This window comes from Kryptolebias marmoratus, linkage group LG1 (assembly GCF_001649575.2).
Source record: "Kryptolebias marmoratus isolate JLee-2015 linkage group LG1, ASM164957v2, whole genome shotgun sequence".
Classification (NCBI taxonomy): Eukaryota; Metazoa; Chordata; class Actinopteri; order Cyprinodontiformes; family Rivulidae; genus Kryptolebias; species Kryptolebias marmoratus.
In genome coordinates, this window is record NC_051430.1 from 22,150,748 (window position 1) to 22,171,629 (window position 20,882).

Here is a 20,882-nt window from a genome sequence, read left to right on the forward strand (position 1 = left end):
GCTGCCACCCATGCAGCTGACAAAGCGCTCTCACTCTATTCACCGTCGGTGCGGCGAGCTCAGGGCCACATGCCCTTTTTCATTACTCTGAACAGGCCAGCTGTATTGTAACTACAACCAATTTCCTTGCAGTCTATAAAGCTGTCAATCAAAATCATACGGGATAGGGAGTGGAGGAGGGAGTCGCAGGGGGCGGAGCAGGGTGGGCTTCGAGGGGGAGCTGCAGGGCTCGGGACCAGATGTTTTCAGACGGTGGCAGGAAGAGGGCCGAGATGGCAGCAGGAGGTCCTATGTACCTGCGGAGCAATCAACTCACAAAATCAGACCGAAAGCAGCCGTTTTTTTAAAAATTCCATTTATTAAAGTTATGAACAAGAGACAAATAAGTTATATTTTCATTTGTTAGAATTCTATCAGTGTTTGAACATTAATATTTAGAGAGCTAGAACAATTGTCTACTTTCATGGCTAGCTTCTGAGAAACCCATAGAAACAGCTGTCTCTCTCCTAGAATCGGAACATAATACTGAAGGGGAGGTGGCAATGTTGTCTCACACGACAGTTAGCAATGAAAGTGTGCACCTTAAGGCTTTTTTTATTGTTACTGTATATCATTACATATAAACTCTTTAGAAATATACTTCTGTCAAATACCTTGACCACTACTATGTACACTACAAAAATAAATTTTCATCTAAATAAATTATATGGCATACATTTATCTTTGTAACTGAAAACAGCATAAATCCACACCAACTGAGACCAAAATGGCAGTCTGAAAGTCTGATTTTTTTTTCCTTTTAAAATCCTCTAAGAGCTATGATGAGATCTGTAGTGTAACATGTTATATACTCTTTTTTCCTATTTAACATTAGTAAGCACTTTATACAGATCAACTCCATTAATGTAAAAAAACAAACAAAAAAAAAAGAGACTGTAATAGTGTTTTTTTTCCAAGACATAAAAATCCCTGCATTTGTTATCCACTGGCATCTCAACAAAACATAAAAAACATATTTTATATTACAAAAATATAAATATCACAATAAAAACAAACAAACAAACAAAAAATCAAAATTTATATAGAAATGAATAAAATAGTTGCCAGCTCTGATTCTCTCCACTACTGCCAATGTGACAATGGGAGAAAACTAAACAAAAACACAAACAGAACAACCTATTTCATGCAAGCAGCTGATGTAACGGTGAGCAGAAAGAGGAAGACGGTGAAAAGCTTTGGGACGAGCTACAGGAAGTGGCGATGTGGAGGGAGGGAGAGGGGAGGTCACAGGTACGCCTGCGTGGACTGAAACATGCAGATTTAAACTGGCCGTAGCTGCTGGAGAGAGAGGGGGGCCGGCGGAGTAAAGACGATGACCCGCCCCAACCCCCAAGGCTCAGGCTTGTGCAATTTAGCAGCTGAGGGGAGACATCCAATTAGTGTCATGGCCTTATGTTGTGGATTTTTATGAGCTGAGGTCAGCGGGGACAGCTGCGGTCCAAACTAGGACCAGTTGTCTCCACTGTCATTAAAAAGGGGGCCTCAGACAGAGTGAGAGGATGGACATGAGCAGACAGATGATTACACACATGAAGCACAATGTGGAGGGACACACAGGTCTTGGCCCTGTAGCGGGCTGAGCGGTCTAGCTTATTGAACGGACAGGAAGAGCTACTTGAGGTGAAATATTTGTGTGAATGAAATGCAGTCAAGTGCCACGTCGAATCGGGTCGTACAGTATATACAGTCTGAACTTTAGCTTATCCACATGACAAAGCCCCCTTAAGGTGCAGAGGTAGCACCTTGTTTTGACCCTGTTCCAGAATCAGTAACGTGAAGATCCCTGTAAAAAGGTAGAGTAAATTTCTGAGGTGCATTTGCTGCTCATTTGTCGAGACGGTTTTGAGCCTGCCAGGGTTTTACAACACATAACCTTGTACAGTAAAATACAACCAGCCTAACAGACAGTTCTACAAAGCTGAGTGCAGAAACAGGTTTGAAGGAAAAAAAAAAAAAAAGAAACAAAACAGCTTTAAAATTTTCTTCATATCAGCTCATCTTAAATAGCACGCATGGCGTGTCAAGTTAAAACAGTATTTCTTTCATAACTACCACAGGTTTGTGATAAAAAAATTAATAGTTTTACAAGCGTACCTTTATACAATAATAAACACACGTCCACAAACACACACACACACATATTTACCCTCGCTTTGTTTGATAATTCTAACGTTTTCCCTCTTGTTTTAAATGAGTGTAGATGTTCTGAGGATATATCTGATGAATATGCCAAACAATAACCGAGTTATTTCACATTAAACAGCCCCGCACACTGTACCTTCTTGAAACACACACATTCATAAACCTGGACAGATCACTTCTTTTGTTTAAGGAGACATTTGCATAGAGTTACATGTGTATATTATTTTTAAAATATATTTTGAGCAGCAACAGTGAATGCTGACAGGTATTTTTTTTTCCTAGATTACACTTCCTAATGGCATAAAGCCACTGAAAAGTGAATAGTAATCAGAGATCTATCCCCCCTCATTCACACATCTGCACACACACACATAGATACACACACAAACACCATGTAAAATGACAGCCCTGGTCTATTAACATGAGGAATTTTGTACAGTTCCTAAAATTATACCTAGTTTTTTGTTCCTATTTACATATGTATACATCTTTTAAATATAGATAGAAATATCTAAGACAACAGTCCAATAGGTTACAGTAACAATAAGCACCATTATGGCAACACTGGCAAGCTTCCCTCTACATGTGACAGGAGAAAGCAAGGTTGGGCTAAGCTGGGCTGAGCAGCACCAAGCTGGGTCAGCTGCTTAGTAATACGGAGGAGTCCATCTTTGGCCATAGTGCTTCTGTTCTCCAAAACTGCAAACAAAATTGAGAGGGTGCTGTTAGTACATTTAAGTGAAACAAAAATGTAAAATATCTGTAACAGAACTACTTATGGATCTGCTGAAGTTGTTGGATCTCACCTCAGCTAGCCCGTCTGCCACTGTTGCTCTCAGCTGCCTCCAACTCCAAATCTTGGAGCTCCATGGCCTCCACCTTGACGTCTCTGGCCTCTGCGTGAGTGTAGACTGGTACATGTGGGTCCTGGAAGGGTGCCTCCGGCTCCTCTGGCCCTGATGGGCAGTAACTGTCTGCCGCAGGGTATTCTGGGTATGAGGAAGCTGGGTTCTGGGTGGAGAAGGAGGCCGGGTGGACGGCAACAGTGACTGAGGCTGACGCTGTTACTGTGGTGATGGGCTGACAGAACGGGGTGTTGCTCGGGTGTTGGTGTGGGAGATGGTGATGAGGTTGTGGGTTGTGGGAAGAGTGGCCTCTGTGGCCGGCTGAGTGTTCTCTGGGGCCTTGCAGGCCATGATGGCCCCCAGCCTCAGTAGACATTTCAAAAGCGTCTGTGCGCGGACGAGCTGGGGGCGGGACCTGACGGTGCAGCTGGCTCCTGAGGTTCCTGCTGCTGTTTCGCTGAGTCGTCCCATGCTGGGGCCCAGAATCACAACCCTGAGAGGGATAAGACTGCAGAACAAGGTGCGCATAAGAAAATTTACTATCGTCATTTAGAAAAATAACACATGCAAATAAAATGAGGGTATTTCCTTACTGAAGACACAGTATAGGATGGAGGCTCGGGCTGTCTAGGTGAATGTCTGTGTCCTGCTCCCTCTCTTCTTTCCTCCTCCATCCTGGCACCTCTGGCCCTGCTGGTGCGGAGGTGGTACTGCTGCTCCTCTGCTTGAGTTTGCCCCCTGTGTGAGTGCAGGTTGTAATTCTGGCCCTCCTGGCTGATTCCAGATGCGGTGGTGTTAGAGCTGTACTCCGAGTCTGACGAGTCCGTAGCTGCGCCCGAGGTGGTGGTGGCCCCTGCGGTTTGGTGAGGACGGACTGAGAAGTGGACCACTCGAGGAGGGGCCTCTGGAGTTGGGGTGGGTAACCGACTACGGCCATCAACTGGTGATACCTAAGTAATGAAAGCAGGAAAAATAGAATATAAAACCAACTTGTTACTGGCTGATTAATATTCTTTTATCATTGCTGTTGGAGTTTTAAAAGGCTTGCCTCTGGATAGGGTCCAAAGTACGAAAGTAATACTGGGAGAAGGACCAATCCATTCAGTACTCCAAGAACTGTTAGGATGGCTAACACTGCAAAGAAATACCTGCAATACAACACACAGACAAAACAGGTTACAAAGTGCATTATACAATTAATAGGATTAAACCCTGAGAATAAGGCTGAAAAAACCAACGTGCATTTTTCTTTTGGCTTCTTCTGTAATATAACAAAGAAACACGGGCTAAAAATACAAGATAAAACAAACAGATGGAGAACATTCACGACACAGAAAAACGAAAAGGAGCTGCTGAGACCAACACAAACAGACGTGAAGAAACAAGGAAAATACCTGTGCAGACCACAGATGTTTAAACGTGGGGAGACATGTGCAAGATCAACCGCTACACATGCCCAAAATAATACTTCCACAAAGACAACCAGCCACTCCCCAAACAAACACACACACACGGAGAAACCCCCCACAGACAAGCAGGCGAGGCGTGCACTGCGGTTCGGAGGGGCAGAACAGAAAGGTACCTTGTGTGTGTGTCTAAGTCCTGCCAAACAGGGTTAGTCTTAAAGAAGCCACACAGAGAAAAAAAAAAAGAAAAAAGAAAGCATAATTAGCCAGAGTTGGTTAATTCAAAGGCACGGGAAGAAAGGCGGGTGAGGGGGTGTATTGGGGGCGAGGGCACTCTCTCTTGGGTGTGTGGCGTATAAGCAAACATGGGGAAAACAAAGCAGAGAGGAATGTGAGGGGAGGGTGAAGAGGGGGGACATTGGGAGGTAATGGGGGGAAGTGGTGGTGGAAGGGGGGGACAAGAGGACAGGGGCCTCTCTCTTCTCTGGCTCAAAAAAAGAGAGAGAGAGAGAGAGAGAGAGAGAGAGAGAGAGAGAGAGAAGCAAACAAATGAAGTGAAGGGTATAGAATTTAAACAATTTAGTCTAGGAAGAAGAGAAGGGGACCCTCAGAGCACCACCCCTCCCTGGCCTCTTTTCCCTCACTCTTTTATTTCTCTCTCCATCTCCTCGGCCTCACTTTTCTCTCCTCTTCCTTCCAACTAAGCTCCTGTGAAATTCCCGGCCACTTCACAATCCTCTCCATCTAATTAAACCTTCCACGTATCAGGTAAGACTCCACAATCTCCACTCTTAAACCTCTTCGTCTCAGGAGTCCAGCCCCCTGCATCAAGGCTCTCATCTTCATTGGTCCTCCTGGAGGAAACTCTCGGGCTACCGGGGACACCTAAGAGGAGGCACCCAGTTCTGACTCTGTAGTTTCTGAGTGGAAATAGGCAAAACCTAAAGTTTAGATCTATTGTCCAGATAAAGTCACACTTGAAACCAATTTGTGTGTTTGTTATTTTGATATGTGAACAATCAAGAGAATAGTAAAAAAAAAACATGCATAAAATGAGGAGCACTGTCTATCCAACAGAAGCGATTAAACCTACAAAACACTAGAAATAGAAAAAATAAGATGGCTCATCTTCTGGACAGCTAGAGAGGCTTGATGACTAACTGTATATTTGTGGTGATATTTGGTTAAACAGCTGTTTAAATTATGGCTTACCTTTGAAAAATAAATAACACCAAAACAGTTGCTCAAATGACCAACTTACCCTGCTTCCAAAAACAAACCTGGTGCAAAAAAATAAAATAAAATAAAATAGACCACATGTACCAGGGAAATGTTTATTCTTTAAATCATAAAGCCTGCTGCTTTTCCTTCTGGAGATCTAGACTAAGATCATCTTATGATGACAAACGACAGAGTACTAGTCATTTTCTTGAAAATAACAATATGTGCAATCGACATGTCAGAATACGTGTTGTGAATGACTCCAGCTACAACCACATCAAATTTTAGCCGGTTTTGTTTTTTCTTAGGTCAATTAGGTTGGCTTTAAAAGTTAATCAGTTGCTGATGTACATCCAGTTATTTTTTTTCTGAAGTTTCATTAATAAATGAATGTGTTCAGTGGTTCATGAGATGTTTTGCAAACAGGGAGACAAAACTGATCTAAAGTCACATCCAGGTATTTTCCCAAAATAACTTCTTATTGGCTTTTTTTGATCATGAAAAAGCTCCAGTTTAAATGCTTAGGATGCTGACTGTGTTCTTAAGTGTGTTTGCAGATATATAGGACTTTTAGGGGGGGAATATGTGAAAAACTAGGAACAACTAACAGCAGAAAACATCTGTAAGAGTCACTGTGGACACTGTTGTGTAAAATTGTTCACAGCTTTGAGTTCAGTGGCTCCTTCCATCTCCTATATTCAGTCTTATAAACAAATGGTGTATTGATGTGTTTGGTTTTTGCTCTTGATATGCAATAAAGCCGAAACTGCTACCGAAACAAGAGTCTTTTTTAAAAAACTCACTTAAATTACACTAAGTAGCAGAAAAACAGCCAAAATAAGTAGAAAATGGAAATAGACAGATTAAATCTATGGTCTACCTGCTTTTAATATCTTTCTGGTAAAGCCCTGCCTTAAGACAGATTTTTTTTTTTTTTTTTTTTCAAATTTAAAACTCACCCATCTTTCATTTACTTTAGGCACACCATCATAACCATTCCTGTAAATCAAACTAAAATTGTGTCATCACTAGGATTAGCTGTTCTATACACACCACTGTGCATAAAATCTAAGGCACCCTTGCACACACACTCACACACACACACATATATGTACTGTACACATGCATGCATGCAGCCCACATACCACGCTGAGTGTCCCACTGGGCTGTTTAGAGTGAAAACATTCACAGGGCTGACAGAGAAAGTCAGGGAAACATTTCTTTCAGCGCAAGCAGAAAAATACGAGCTGGGCCTGTTGTTATTGCACCGTCTTGGGGCGCTGCTTTGTTTGCTCTGACAACAGCAGAAACTTTAAATGGAGGCCTCAGATTGAGCCAGAAACCAGAGCGCGGCACACCACTGGAGGTGAGGAGGGAAGGTCCATGGGCCTTCAAGGGCTGTGTGTTTCTATATGAGTGTGTGTGTTTGTGTGTGTGTGTATGCTCTCACTGGCAGGCATGCCATCATTGACCTCAATGATTACAGGGTCAGGGAGCAAGTTGGCGTGTCTGCGTCCATATGTAGGGGTCTGCCTGTACTTCTATGAGCTCAGGCCCGTGCACATGACACAGTTTGGATAACTGCAGATCTCATGGAGTTCAGAACTCCCAGTTCTTAAAGGAGCAAGTCAACCAATTTTACAGACTTCTGACAGCAAAGCTCAAGAGTTAAAAATGTATAGAGTTGATTTTAACCCTAAATTTGACAGCAGGTCACGGTCTTTCATTCTTCGATCCTTATAAGTGTGTACAAACACCAAAACAGAAATTTCACAGTGTCAACTTTCATTCCCACCTCTACTGTCTTTCCACAACTGCTGTCTCTTGCTTCACGTCCTGTTACATCTTTCAGTGCTTATAGATGCCAAGTTAGAGCAGTTAGACTAGTAAAAGAAGACCCTAACCCCCCCCAAAGCTTTTCCTGCTTTCTTTTCCCCTCTGCTTCTCTGTCAACTCCCTCTAAGCCCACTTTCTCCTCCTGATTCTCCTGACCTTGAACCCTCCGTCTTTCACCTGGTTTCTCTAGAGACACGCATGGGAGCCATTAAGAGGGAGACAAACAAGATGATAGGAAAAGAATGAAGATAAAATCTTCTTTTTAAAAATATTTGTAGATCGTCACCCATAAATGACATAAAAACAGAAGTGACAAGCTAAGACAATGATAAGGTGGAAAAGGAGGAAGAGTAAACAGTGGAAACGTGGGTGAAAAAACTAAAGAGACTGAGGGAGGAAACAGAAGAAGAGCGAGACCTTCATGCATGATTAGTGTCTCAAGTTACATTCCAGTGACATACAGGTTGAGGCACGGTCTGGACGGACTCTGGACGCCACAAAAGTGACAACCCTGAAGTGCAATCTCATGACTTAATGGAGAAACTTGTTCTCGGGTTTAACCTTTGCACTCACCTGACGATAAAGTCAAATTCAGAGCCTGCGAGCATTAAGACGCCCAATAATGTAGAAAATGCTCCATCAAGCACCGGAGCAAACATGTGCTCCAAAGCCAGCACTGCCCGCTTGTGACGATCCCCTATGGCTGTCAGGAACGCCTAGAACGCATAAACAGACCATTTAAAATCGTACTCTCAGGCAGGTTATTTATTCCAGAACAATTCAGAGGTAAAAAGTTTTTCAGTAAAACTTCCCCGTTTTATTTAGAATGAAACACCTAAGTGAACCTGATTACCCGTGTATATGTTTTTGTATGCCTACCAGAGCCACATGGACGGTGAACTCCACTCCGATGCCCACAGAGGCGATAAGAATTACAACAGGGACGGCGCTCAGCTTGATTCCCATCAGCCCCATGAAGCCAAAGAGCTCCACAGTCATGAGAGAAAGCACCAACACCTGAGGGAGAGAAAATGATAGTTCGTATTTAAAAAGAAATACATATGGGAAACAACTGTTTGGTCTCTTTACTACATTCTGTAAAAGCAGTGAGCGTTTAGGTCATTGTAACCCACAGACAGAAATCTGGCTTCAGCCAGTACTCTGATCATCGCTGGCACTGTTGTTTTGATCACTGGACCGTTGAGCACATGACATTTTTTTCCTTCTGGAGGCCTTCTCACCATCAAACACTTGTGGTGAAAAGGCCTTTTTCCACCACAAGTGAAAAAGTCTAATGTACAGATTTTTGCAAAAACACAGCTTATCTAAAATTTACAAAAAAATACTTTTGAGTGGTTAATCATCTCAAACAAATGACTGTGTGACAGAAAAAAAAATCATCTATATAAGCGATTTTTAATCAAAGGGTTTGTTCCTGAACAAATCTCATTGCAAACAAAATGTGGTTGCAATTTTTCTGTGACAAAAATATATATTTTTCTTTTGCGTTCGAGATCAAAGGCAACCAATCATACTTTCTATCCAAAGCGGTAAGACAGTGTCAGTCTCACCAAGATGCAGGGTGAGAAAAATAAGCCCTCAGTGGGTCAATATTTCCTGCATGGGCGGTATGACTAACAGTTGACCTGAACTTTGACTACACACAGATCAGATGACGAGGATGATATTACATGTGGATGTGTGTCGGCTAGTAAGTACACATGTGGGTAAAATGTGTGTTTGTGGAGGCAGAGCAGGACAGGACAGGAGCTGAGAGTAAATGCCATTATCAGCTGACAGGTGTCAGGTTTCATGGGGCCCCGATTCCTTTGAAGAGTCCTGATGTGGGCAGTGGAGGCAGCTGTGTGCGTGCTGTAAATGTGTCCACAAGGGGTGTTTGTGTGTGGCATTATCTAAACTTGAAAGAACACTTACTTCTGAACATATTTAGAGAATTTCAGGAAGCCTGTAAGTAAACTTGGCGATTTAAAGTTTCTTAAAATATCATATAATAAATAGGTTAGCTACTATGATTTGCTAAAAGAAAAAAAATAAAAAAACTCACAAAACTTTAAAGCAGTCAATATTAAGTGGGTTAGATCTGCACACGTATGAACAAAGGCCGAGTCTAGTTGAGTTTGAAGATGTATGGCTACAAGGTTTTGATGTTGCAGGGCTGGCTGTAGTCTACTCCTCTACACCTCTCCAGAACAAACCTTTTGATCTTGGTAGTAAAACCTGAAGGATGAACAAGAGTTCCCCCTCCTCCCATGTTTTAAGGCCTCCGGTGGCCAGGCCACTGCCTGTTATAAAATACAACCCACCAGAGAGAAAACACTAGACAGTTCTGCGTGAATTATGTACTTGCATGTTTACACATTCGTACGGCTGTGCAAGTATATACATGTCCGTGAGTGCTCAAGTGTGTTTATGTGCTTCCCTGTGTATATGTGAATGGGCACTTGCTTGTGTCCTTGGAAACACTGTGAGAGAGGAGCATTAAAGGCCAAAAGTGGAAGATGGGGGGGAGGGGGGGGGGTTTCTTGTCTTTTAAGATTAAAGCATGAGCTGGTTGCTGGAGAAACTTTGTGTCCTTCTCTGATTAATTTCAGCGCTGATGTCTGGGAGTGTTGGACTAGATTAAACAGACTGGCCCTAAGAAAACACAGGATAAACACAATTGACGGGGCCTATAAACACACGCAGCAGCCCCTTCTTTGTGAGACTCTCTTTCTAATATTGATTGTAGACCACACATTTTATCAAACCAGTTACAAAAATAAGCAAGGATAGAATATCTGATGTGGGGTTTGTTTTTATGGGCCATTACCATCTACAATTATGATCATATCTGCACCTTGTTTTCAACACTTACTATGATGCCAGCGGTCCATGGGTTGAGCAGAAAAAGGCCACAGACCAGAAAGGTGCAAGCAAGCACAACACTGATGGAGAGGAGGAGCCAGTGGCGCAGACTGACGTACTGCTCCCAGAACAGGAAAGGGTAGCCATTGGGGTAGGAGGGCAGGCCTTGTCGGCTGTAGTTGTTGCAGATTGCCCGCACGCTCTCAATGGCCTCCACAAACTGTGGCGTCTCCCGGAGCCCGTTGAGGTAGAAGGGGAACTGTGCGTATTCGATGGGCTCGGCAGCAGGAACTGGATGAAGACACAAAGAGAAGGAAATTAATTATTAAGCCCATCTCTGGGGATTTTAACTTTACATAAGATGGATTCAATTTCAGTTTAATGAAACAAAATTTCACAAAGTTAAATCACGTGGTGAATCTGCAGAAATAATTTCCTTATATGGAGCCTTATCCCTCTCCAATTCAGCCTCATACGAAGAGACGCTACATCTGTGGGCGAGTGTGTACGTGGTATGCGTACGTGGTGGGGGTGGAGAGGTGTGTGAAACAGAGCCCCATTGACTCAAACCTAGCCAGTCTGTGGCCAGGGCTGGCTAATGAGGGCCTATCAGTTCCAGACACAGCCGACTGTCAGAACTTACGTTGATTCACAGTAATTACAATGTCAGGATCACTGCCATTACCACACCCTAAACATAGCACCACCACATAAAACATAATATAGATGCACGAACACGTATGCCTGCCTGTCACACGGCAGTGATGTCATACTTGCTTCTGACAAACAGAGTTTTTATTCAGAAATTTGCTGTAACTCTTCGATGCATATGGCAGCATTCAAGGATTACTCAGCAGCTCCACATCTAAATGCTTACTTATAAACATTTTTTTTTCTTTTAAAAGGAAGTATGATGAATGATTGAAATGTAGGTACAGAAGTTATTTAACAGCAGAATTAGCCAGAAGCTATTGGTTTAACCAAACATAATTTTAAGAATAAATTCCAATTAGAAACAGTTGGCTTTCGAGCAACAGAAATCTGCTCTGGGGGCTCACACTCACAAACACGCACACCAAAGAACTTCATTCTGCTTAATCAAAAGCATTTCCCTGTCATAGACTTCCTGCTGGTTATCCAATTGTCCATCTTATCCAAACCCAGTTTCACTTAATTTAATCCAACCTCCTGACTTGCACCAAATCACAAGCTAGACTCAAATAACAACATTCCCAATGCGTTTTTATGTGATTATGTACTCAGTTTGTGGTAAAGAAATAAGAACAGGCTGGGTGATGTGTTTGGGGTCAATGAGTTTTAATAATGTGTATGTTTGTGTGTCAATGTGTGTGTAAAACTAGGACCCTAGGGCAGTCAGGATTATATCATTATACCACCACAGGCACAACATTGTTTTGCGTCTTCAGTTTTGCACATCGAGCTCACACACATACACTAAAACAGTAAAGACTGCTGCCTCACTTTGAGCTAAGACATGGACAAGGAGCAATAACTCAGACTGCAAGAGGTAAATACAACACATCCATTTGCTGTTTTTGGAACCTAAACAAACTAAATGCAGAGACTATTACGTTGCAGCATACAGGATCACGCAGGCTGACTTACTGCTGAGACGTGTCTCGGGCATGGAGTCGGTACGGTCATGGAGCCACTCAGGAGGGTGTGGACGGATGTTGGCCTGTGAGGCAGCATAAGCTACAGGGTCATTGCTGACCCAGGCGGTTAGGTAGATGTAAAAAGCTCCAGGGTTGATGATTCCATCTGCATCCACAAGTCTCTGACGAGTCAGCTACAAAACGCACAGAAAAAAAAAAATTTATAACACAATTACCACCACAGATACCTAAATATTGCTCTATCGTGGTCAGTAATTAAAACAATGTAGGTCCTTCACAGTTCAAAATGGAAAAATTAGCAATTTGGGAAAAAAAATGGACTTGATGTTAAAATAAAGTCTGCGGTGCCTGCAGCTGTTAAGCGCATACTGGAAATGACAAGGTATTGTGGAAATACGGTATGCTTGATCATAACATTTTACAGGTGAGCCCACCACAGAAATGCCTCTTTAAACACATGCATGAGTGCAAGAAAACGAAGCGCCACTCAAATATTAGCCCCTCTCTCTTTCCGACCAAAGAAAACTCAACAAGTCGAACACTGGTTACCTTTCTGAAAGTTCCTGTACTTCTGATTGCAGCTTCCCAGAATTATCATACCACATTAAAACAGGTTTTACCGCATTAAAACATGGAAACTGTTGAATCAGCTTCTCCCTTTTTAAACAGTAGACAGTAGTAGGCTGGACAACCTAAGGCCAAATGTTCTGACCACTTTGAATACATTTCTAGCCAGGAAGCAGCGCTCTCCTGTCAGGAGGCTCTAGCTGCCTACTTGCAACCAGACAGAATGTTTAATTTGATATTTAAGTTATTGTAAAGAGATTTTTGTTTTTGAGAGCAAAGTAAAAAATAATATATATGTACCGTATTATCAAACTTCTGAGTAAAATGGTCTCGTCAATAGAATGAGGCTGTGAATTTTAAAACCGATCTATTATGACAGAGCGGTTCAAGCTTTGAGTCAATAATTGTTGTTAGAATGAAATTTAGTACAGTTTATGAATATTCATATACAAAAGCTGCACACATGTCACACAATTTACTCTGAAAGAGGAGAAATAACCCATATATATATATATGTATATAAAATAACTTTATAAGAATGAACTATTAGCCTTTAACTTTGTTGAATTGTTAAGGCTTTGAGCTTGTAAATAATGCTTACATGTTCTTCCAGTTGTTCATCAAGGTTTGGCACCTGGATGCAATATTTTGCTTAAGGAATACAGTTTTTTGTGCATGTAGAAAAGATTTGTAAAAAAGAAAAATACAAAAACACTTCAAAAATATAGGAGTATTAGAGAACATCTGTTTACAGTTACAAGCAGATGACTGTGTGTAAAACTCAGTTAAAAGTTCCCACGCTGCGTTTCACTCTGAAGTTAAGAATGTTATTTATTTTCTTTATGGATACAAATGCAAGACATTTAGGACCTGAACACACTAATATTAGTGTGAACAAACTGATCTGACTCATTTGCATCTGTCAATAACCTGCAAAAACACTGAGATATAACAAGAAAAGAACTTTAGAGCCAATGTATTTTTACAACTCTGTTTTTAGCGTATACATGATGTTTTTGAGTTTTCTTTCAGCCTCTAGCTTTAGCTGGTTTAGGTTGTTTACATTAGAAATCATTAAGACGACCCAGCTTTATCTTTAGCAATCAGTCTACCAGGGATGTCCAAGGTTTTAGATAAAAACTACAATATCCAAAATGTAATTGCTAAAGTGACATTGCCTACACAAAATTAAACTTCTTATACTATTACTAAAACTGATTTGTTTAGATTTAATTGAAGTAAAATCTCTCAAAACCTAATCTGTTAGCTTTTATTAGCTGATGCCTATAAATCCAGTGGTTACTGACCAAACACAGGGACAACAATTCTTTTTCAAGTCTTTTTTTGAAGATTTTTCATTTGTTATAAAACTATATGACTTAGTTCATGAACTTCTGTCTTTCTTTTGTATTTCTTTGTGAAAGTAAAGCGCTTTGGCCTAGCATGGCTACCTCCTTCGAGGTAAAATCATTACTGTACTGCTCCGCCACTCTCCCTTTTAGGAGCCATAAATCTATCTTTCACAGAGGTATGGAGGCTTTCAGAGGTGAAGCTGGACCCACTGGGTTATGTGGATGGAGAAAGGAGTAGGGATTTTTGTGGTGGTGGGGGGTGGGGGGTAGCGAGAGAAAATTTGCTTGAGTTAGCGTAACAATAAAAAAATTGGCTGGAGTCCCTGGGTGCGTCTGTGTGCAGTTAACCTGGTTGTTAACACTGAAGGAAATGCCACCCAGCAAATGGAGTAGAGCTATAAAAATAACACAACATCTGTACAAATGTTGCTCACACTTGGTTCTCCTGACCCCTATGGGTACCCAGAATGCCTGGCGCCACAGACTCACCCGGCCCTAAAAAGAAAAGAGCTCTTGATAGCATTAGCATGGCCTGACTTTAGACTTTCCAGCATCTTCTTCCTCCTTTTCCATACTTACCTCCTTCTGCATTCACTCACCGCAACTTCACCTTTCTGTTGCCTCTCTCACACACACACACACACACACAAGGAGTGAATAGTCACCAGGCAAAATGATAACTCAGTAGAGAGAGATGAAAAAGCACAGTTCTTCTGTACAGAACCGCAAGACGGCATATCAAAATAAAACACGGAGCTTTGAATATTACTAGGGTCAGTAAAGATCTGGTGCTCATTTTGACACCCAGAAAACAGCTACTGCAGAAGCAGTAACGCACAATCAAAACATACAAATGCACACGCAGAGCTGGCTCAAAGAAACCACGTGTTTTAGCTCGCCTCAATGAAGGAGGACACAGCAGTGGAGCACAGAGGGCAGGAGTTAGTGAAGGTAAGCCGGAGAGAGGGAGAGCAAGCGCGAGAGCCGGATTCCAGAGGATCTGGATTGAATTTAACAGCGGGATACGCAACAACTGCATGTCTTCAAGCTGTCACGGGAAGCTCAGGCAACTCTGCTGGCGGCCCCTACAACTCAAGATGAGTGCACTTCCCTCACAGGCAGAGGAAGTGATGTCACAGGGCTGCACACAAAGCCCGTCTCTGCTTCCTGTCAGCTAATTCACTGTTCCAACAGGGTTGATTGGGTAGGACCAAATAACCAAAACAGACATATGAATAAAAAGGGGTGAAAGCCTTCATTCTCACATGTAGACATATGAAAATGTAAACATTTTGACAGACAAATTATAAACATAAAGAAACAAAATTCTGCAGAGCGGAGTAGATTTAATGAAAATGACCTCAGTGTCGACAGGAATATGGTTTGTTTGATGTCTGAAGTTTGTAGAAATCCTGGCCAAGAATTTTGTTTTTATATTTCTTGAGTTCCTTATCTCCATTTTTAGTTTAGTTGCCAAAAAATGCAGTTATGCACCTACATTTGTTGTTTTAAAAAAGTAGTGCTACATTAATAAATAAATAAATGAATAAATAAGGAAAAAACATGTAATCCCGTGTTGTCTTGTTCAAGCTGAGCTAATTTCCTTAGCTCCACAAACTCAGTCGTTCTCCTCATTTCCTTCTGTTTCTCCCCCACTCAGTCTCATTATCAGCACATTGGTATCTTTTGGCTGACATATAAGAAGCTTGATTTGATCTTCTGCAAATTTCCTCTCTCGACCTCCTTCTGAGATCTAAGCTGCTCACTGGGCTGACTTGAGTCCTTGTTGGATAATAAAATCTTCTGGGATGCCAGACTGGAAACAAAGCTCACTTCAACAGCTGAACTGCAATTTTTTGGATTGATTAAGATAACATCATTTGTCCCATGCTTTTCATGCTTTCATTTCTTTGCTTTTCTTTTGACTGGAGGTGAGGTGAAAATCCCAACAGCCCTACCAATTCCTGTGCAGGCAGAACCATTCCTTCTTTCTCTTTCACTAATGATGCACTGGCCATTTGATGGCTCTGCCAGAACTAGAAAGCAAAAAACAACCCCTCTACTCGGCGGGTATGCACAAACTACCAAATGACACAAAGGCAATATCTATGCAGGGAATGGCTCCTGGTTAGCATATCTTTCTCACACAGAAACTGACAAATGGCTCAAATGGAAGGTTGATGGGCTTTTAGAGGCTGACTGAAGCTCCAGTGAGAGCTTTAAACTCCCGAGCTCAGTAAAGCCTTCAAAGTATGAACAGTCACAAATTTCTTTGACGGGTGTGCCTCTTGATCCAATAATGCAAAATGTTATAAAATATACAGATATGCAAGAAAGATGACCAAAAAGTGCTCTCTTAAGTCAAGGGTCAGAATTTACACTTAAAAAACTTAAACATACCTGGTTGAAGTTGATAGGTTTCTCCCTGCGTCCTGTCTGCACTAAAAGTTTGTACGCCAGGACGCCGTCATCAGAAGCATTCTTGTAGCTGTTGGTGGTGATGCGGCCAGCTTCCCAGTCTTTGTCAAAAGCCTGTTGGAGACCTGTAGGAAACCACAACAAGACAGATGTGGTTAGATGACGCTTCAAAAAGGTTACATGCTCTGTTATCCTCATTCTTCCTCTGCAAGAGAATCACAAAGCCCAGTTCACAGGAGAAAAGAACACGTAATAAGCCAGCACAGTAAAACAGAACATGACACAACACTGCAACTTACCCCTAACCCTATAATAAGCATCATTGATTTCATATAACTCCATTCTCAACCACTAAGCAAGACTTCAAAAGCCGAAAATCGTCTGGTTTTAATTCAAAGCGATCGTTAGGGACTATATCAATAACATGTGCCTCCCTTTTCTACACTTCTCCCCATTCCATATGTGTATATCACTGCCCTCCTGTCTTCTCTTCCCCTTAAGGCCCATGCTGTGGTCCGTCTGTGGGAGATGTTGTTTTGGGTCTCTTTCCTTGGCCTGTCTGGCTCCAATTTGTCCCACCATTGCACAGAGCAATATCAGACACAGTTCTCCCTTTTTTCACCCCCCCCTCACACACACACACACGCTCTGTGTGGTTTCCAGCCAGTTCACACACAGGCTCACACAAAATGCCACCACATCTTTCATTTAAGGTTACATGCAATTGTGGTGCTGTGCTTGTTATATGATTTTTGAGGACTAAAATTAAATTACAAGTAATGAAAACCAGCATTGGTAAAACACTTGAACCAAAAAACATCATTTGCAACTTGCTGTTAAAAATTTTAACAATACTGTACATTGCCTAACTTGTGAACTTATGAAAGACAAGTGATTTTAATCAGCCACTGTCAGTGTCCATTTTGCAATTCTTCCTACTTCTGAACTCCTGCCTAACATCTTGTTTCCTGTAGATCTGTGTCAAACACAGGAAAATTATGATCTGAAAACTCTTTCACAAGAAAGTAAATTATTACCATGCCTTAGCTGTTCTTGTGATGTTAAATGGCTCATAAACAAAAATGTCTAAGACATCGAGGTTGGTTTTAAACTTTAAGTTAACGAACACTGACTCTGAATCTTATTGCAACATCTGACTCATGTTCTTGCCCATGATGCAACCACTTTGCTTCACATATGGCCGGGGTTGGAATAAAGCACAGAGCCTAATTTTACCTTGCAGCCAGTCCCTGAAGTAGTGAAGCCACATGAGGGGCAGCTGACCGTCGTCCTCCTTCAGGACGTAGCGAATGCTGTGGAACCTCTGGTGAAGCTGGTGCAACAGCGGCTGGTTCTGGGCATAATCGGCCCGCTGGGTCACCACATACATGTTGTAGAAGGAGAAGAACTTGAACTGGGCACCAATGAAGTCGTATTCGCTGGTCTCCCTGGGTACGATGTCTGTCAGCTCCAGGCCATCTCGAACCTGGGTGGTCCCGTACAAACTGATTCCCAGCAGGCAGAGGAATATCATAATCACAACCACCTGGAATCATCAGGATAAAGATCAAATCATTACAAGCTAATTCCAAAACACAGAGAAATATGAATGAGTGAAGCATAAATTAATTTAGAGACTAGAGACATTATCCTTAATCTTTCCATGTTGAGAATTAATGATTGAGCAATAAATTTACAACTTAAATGATGCATTGTAACTATGGCGAACCCAAAAAATGGAGCTCATTGCTTATTTATTTAGCTCGGCTACTAGAATTATTCACTCATTTTTCAAGAAAAATGAACTTTAGCAACTATTACTAAAACTTTAAATAGTTATTTTCTTAAGTTTTCCATTCAAATGAAAAGTTTCTGATAATTAATTCTTCTTTTAGGTACTCCTTTTAATGGGTCTGGACAGTGAATTATGTGCCTCCATCTCCCCCTATCCTCAGTATCCTCTTCTGTCACTCCAAACCTCTGCATAACCTCCTTCACTACATCCATAAACCTTCCCTGTGGTCTTCCTCTTTTTCTCCTCCCTGGCAGCTCCATAATTCCACATCCTTTGTTCATTACATCCACTATCCCTCCTCTGCACATGTCCAAATCATCTCAGGCTTGCCTCTCCAACTTTATTTTCAAACTGCTCCTTCTGATATAGTCTGTTTGTTTGTGACTTGTTACTTAAAAAAAGTGACATTTAGTCAAAAATAAATTAATTAATAAAAAAGCCCTAGGGTTACTTTTTCTTAAAATCTCTCAGAACTGAATGCAATTAACAAAATGAAGAAACATTTGAAACAAACTCTGTAAAGTCAAGCACAGGCCACCAGATGATTTCAGTTGTGGAAGGCTTTGAGGAGCAAAGAATGGCCACCCACGAGACTGAGGTCAGACACTATGTGTGCGTCTGTGTGAGTGTGTGCGTGTGACTCAGATAGGACATGACCACAACCTCCACCCCTGATTTCCTCCTGCTCTCTTCACTCCAGTGACTAACCCTCCTGTTCAAATTATCGCCACAGTGAGTCAGGAGACAATTACACTTTTACCTCACACAGAAGCTATTCCTCTCTTTTACTTTGTCTGATTTTTTTAGGAGAAAAAAAAGCAACAACAACTTTGAGAAACTAAAATGACCTTGGTGGTGGGCTGCAGAAGGAACGGAGCGTAGTGCTTCTCAGCGAAAGAGGCCAGGGTCCAGCGGGAGCAGGAGGGCTCTAAGCAGCGAAAGCCCAGTGAGGCCTCTCCGAGGTGGGACAGCAGGTCCCGTGTGGAGCTGTTGTTCTCTGGACTCTGGCCGGTAGATGAGGCTGTGTCACCCTGAGGAATTGAAAAGACGCTGGAAGTGGGCGGGGCAGCAGAAGGCGCAGGATATTGATGAGAGAAAGGGGCGGAGCCTCGAGATCCCCCATTGCCTCTGCTGCTATTGTTGTTGTTGCTCAGATTTCCATGATTGCTGCCGCTGCTGTTCATGCTGCTGTTGATGTTGTTGTTATTGTAAAAGTCATTGCTGTGGTTGCCCCTAGTTGGAGCTGGGTTGATCGGCTGCACAGAGATCTGGGATCTGGGCTCAGCGGTGGTGTAGAAGGCTTGGGTTCGGGGGTCATACTCTGTCCTGAGCTGCACGGTGGACTGCATGGTGATTTGGGTCTGCTGGGCAAAGCTGTGGCTGCTGTAAGAGGGAGGAGGGCTGCTGTAGCTTGGGGGCGGCGTGTGATATGAGGGAGGAGGGGTGCGATATGAAGGTGGAGGGCTGTAGCGTCCTGCATCTGCCCCATCCAGGTACGCCTGAGGCTCCATCTGAATCACACGATTGGCACATGGACTGTAGAGACAAATACAGCGGAAAGAAGTCAGACCATAGACAGGTGGAAAAAATATATTTAAAAAAAATTTTATGGGCAAATTCAACACATTTGATTTTGTAAAATAAAGCTCCGTGTTACATTTGTTGGAAATATTTTTCAGCTTAAATCATTTTGAATCCTTTATCTTTCTCTGCCAACAGAATGAAATATGGAGGTAAAATCTAACAATGGAATTTAATAGTGTGAATACACATCTGTACCATGGTCGAGCCAACAAGCGTGCCTGGGCGGGCAGGCAGACTGCTGAAGTTTAATAAAGACTGTCACATATAAACACACAAGAGAAACATCTGAGCAGCCACACAGAAAGAGTCAACTTCAGCATTAATTAGGTTTTGACTCCAGGGGATTAATGTTTAAGATACCTCAGAGATAACAGTGTCCTGAAGTTAGCTATCGTCAGATCAAAAGAGCTCAGAAAAACACTAAAGTTCAAACAGGAAAGCAATAACCTTGTTGAAAAATGAAAGAACTTCTTTGTTTACGTGAACCCACCTGTAGAAGCAGCAGAAGATGTCAAAACGTCTTTCCTCTCGTCGGTAGAGATCCATGCTGAGGATGGCAGGAAAGATAAGCAGCACCATGGCAAAGTTAAACACCACCACCACCGCTGCCTGCAAGACACAGAATGATGTTTGCCTATTAAAGGAATCAGTCAGGTTAACATGAAATCAAATCAGCTTGATTTATAAAACACATTTAAAACAACCAGAGTTGACCAAAGGCGCTGTGCAACAAATCCCAAAATCAGAGCCATAAAAAGATTAAAATAACATCATTATAATCAATATAAAAACATAAGATATAAAACAATTAAAAAAATACTAAATGACATGATGTAAATATATAATAATTGGTTTAAAAAAAATTTGTACTAATCTCTGCTTCACAATCTATCCTGAAAACGACTGTAATATTGTATTACCTTGCAGAATTTTTGTTAAAGCGCTGAGATGGCTTAAACGTAGACAAAAATAAAAGTAGCTAACGTCAAGGAAAAACTGCCTTTCAACACATTTGGAAGTCTCTTTCAGGACAAATCACTGAATGTGCAGGAAAAAAGGCAAGGCATGTGTGTGTGTGTGTAATAGAAGCAAGTACAATGTTGTGGTTAAGTATTTGAAGGTGGTGCACTGGAGCAGCGGCTTGGGGTGGGGGG

At 41.9% G+C, this 20,882-nt stretch overlaps 1 protein-coding gene across 1 annotated transcript in view; it reads right to left on the reverse strand.

Annotated features, from left to right (window-relative positions):
- Positions 1-338: 338 nt before the first annotated feature.
- Positions 339-20,882, reverse strand: part of ptch1 (patched 1) — a 52,244-nt gene continuing 31,700 nt past the window's right edge. The window contains exons 13-24 of the mRNA XM_017431303.3: positions 20,219-20,337; positions 18,993-19,680; positions 17,586-17,895; positions 16,332-16,474; positions 12,002-12,185; positions 10,386-10,666; positions 8,390-8,527; positions 8,084-8,226; positions 4,096-4,195; positions 3,641-3,997; positions 3,009-3,555; positions 339-2,901 (exon numbers count right to left, since the gene is read on the reverse strand). Of these exons, the coding sequence (XP_017286792.1) occupies positions 3,010-3,555; positions 3,641-3,997; positions 4,096-4,195; positions 8,084-8,226; positions 8,390-8,527; positions 10,386-10,666; positions 12,002-12,185; positions 16,332-16,474; positions 17,586-17,895; positions 18,993-19,680; positions 20,219-20,337 (3,009 nt within the window). The 3' untranslated portion in view covers positions 339-2,901; position 3,009. The remainder of the gene's footprint in view (positions 2,902-3,008; positions 3,556-3,640; positions 3,998-4,095; positions 4,196-8,083; positions 8,227-8,389; positions 8,528-10,385; positions 10,667-12,001; positions 12,186-16,331; positions 16,475-17,585; positions 17,896-18,992; positions 19,681-20,218; positions 20,338-20,882) is intronic.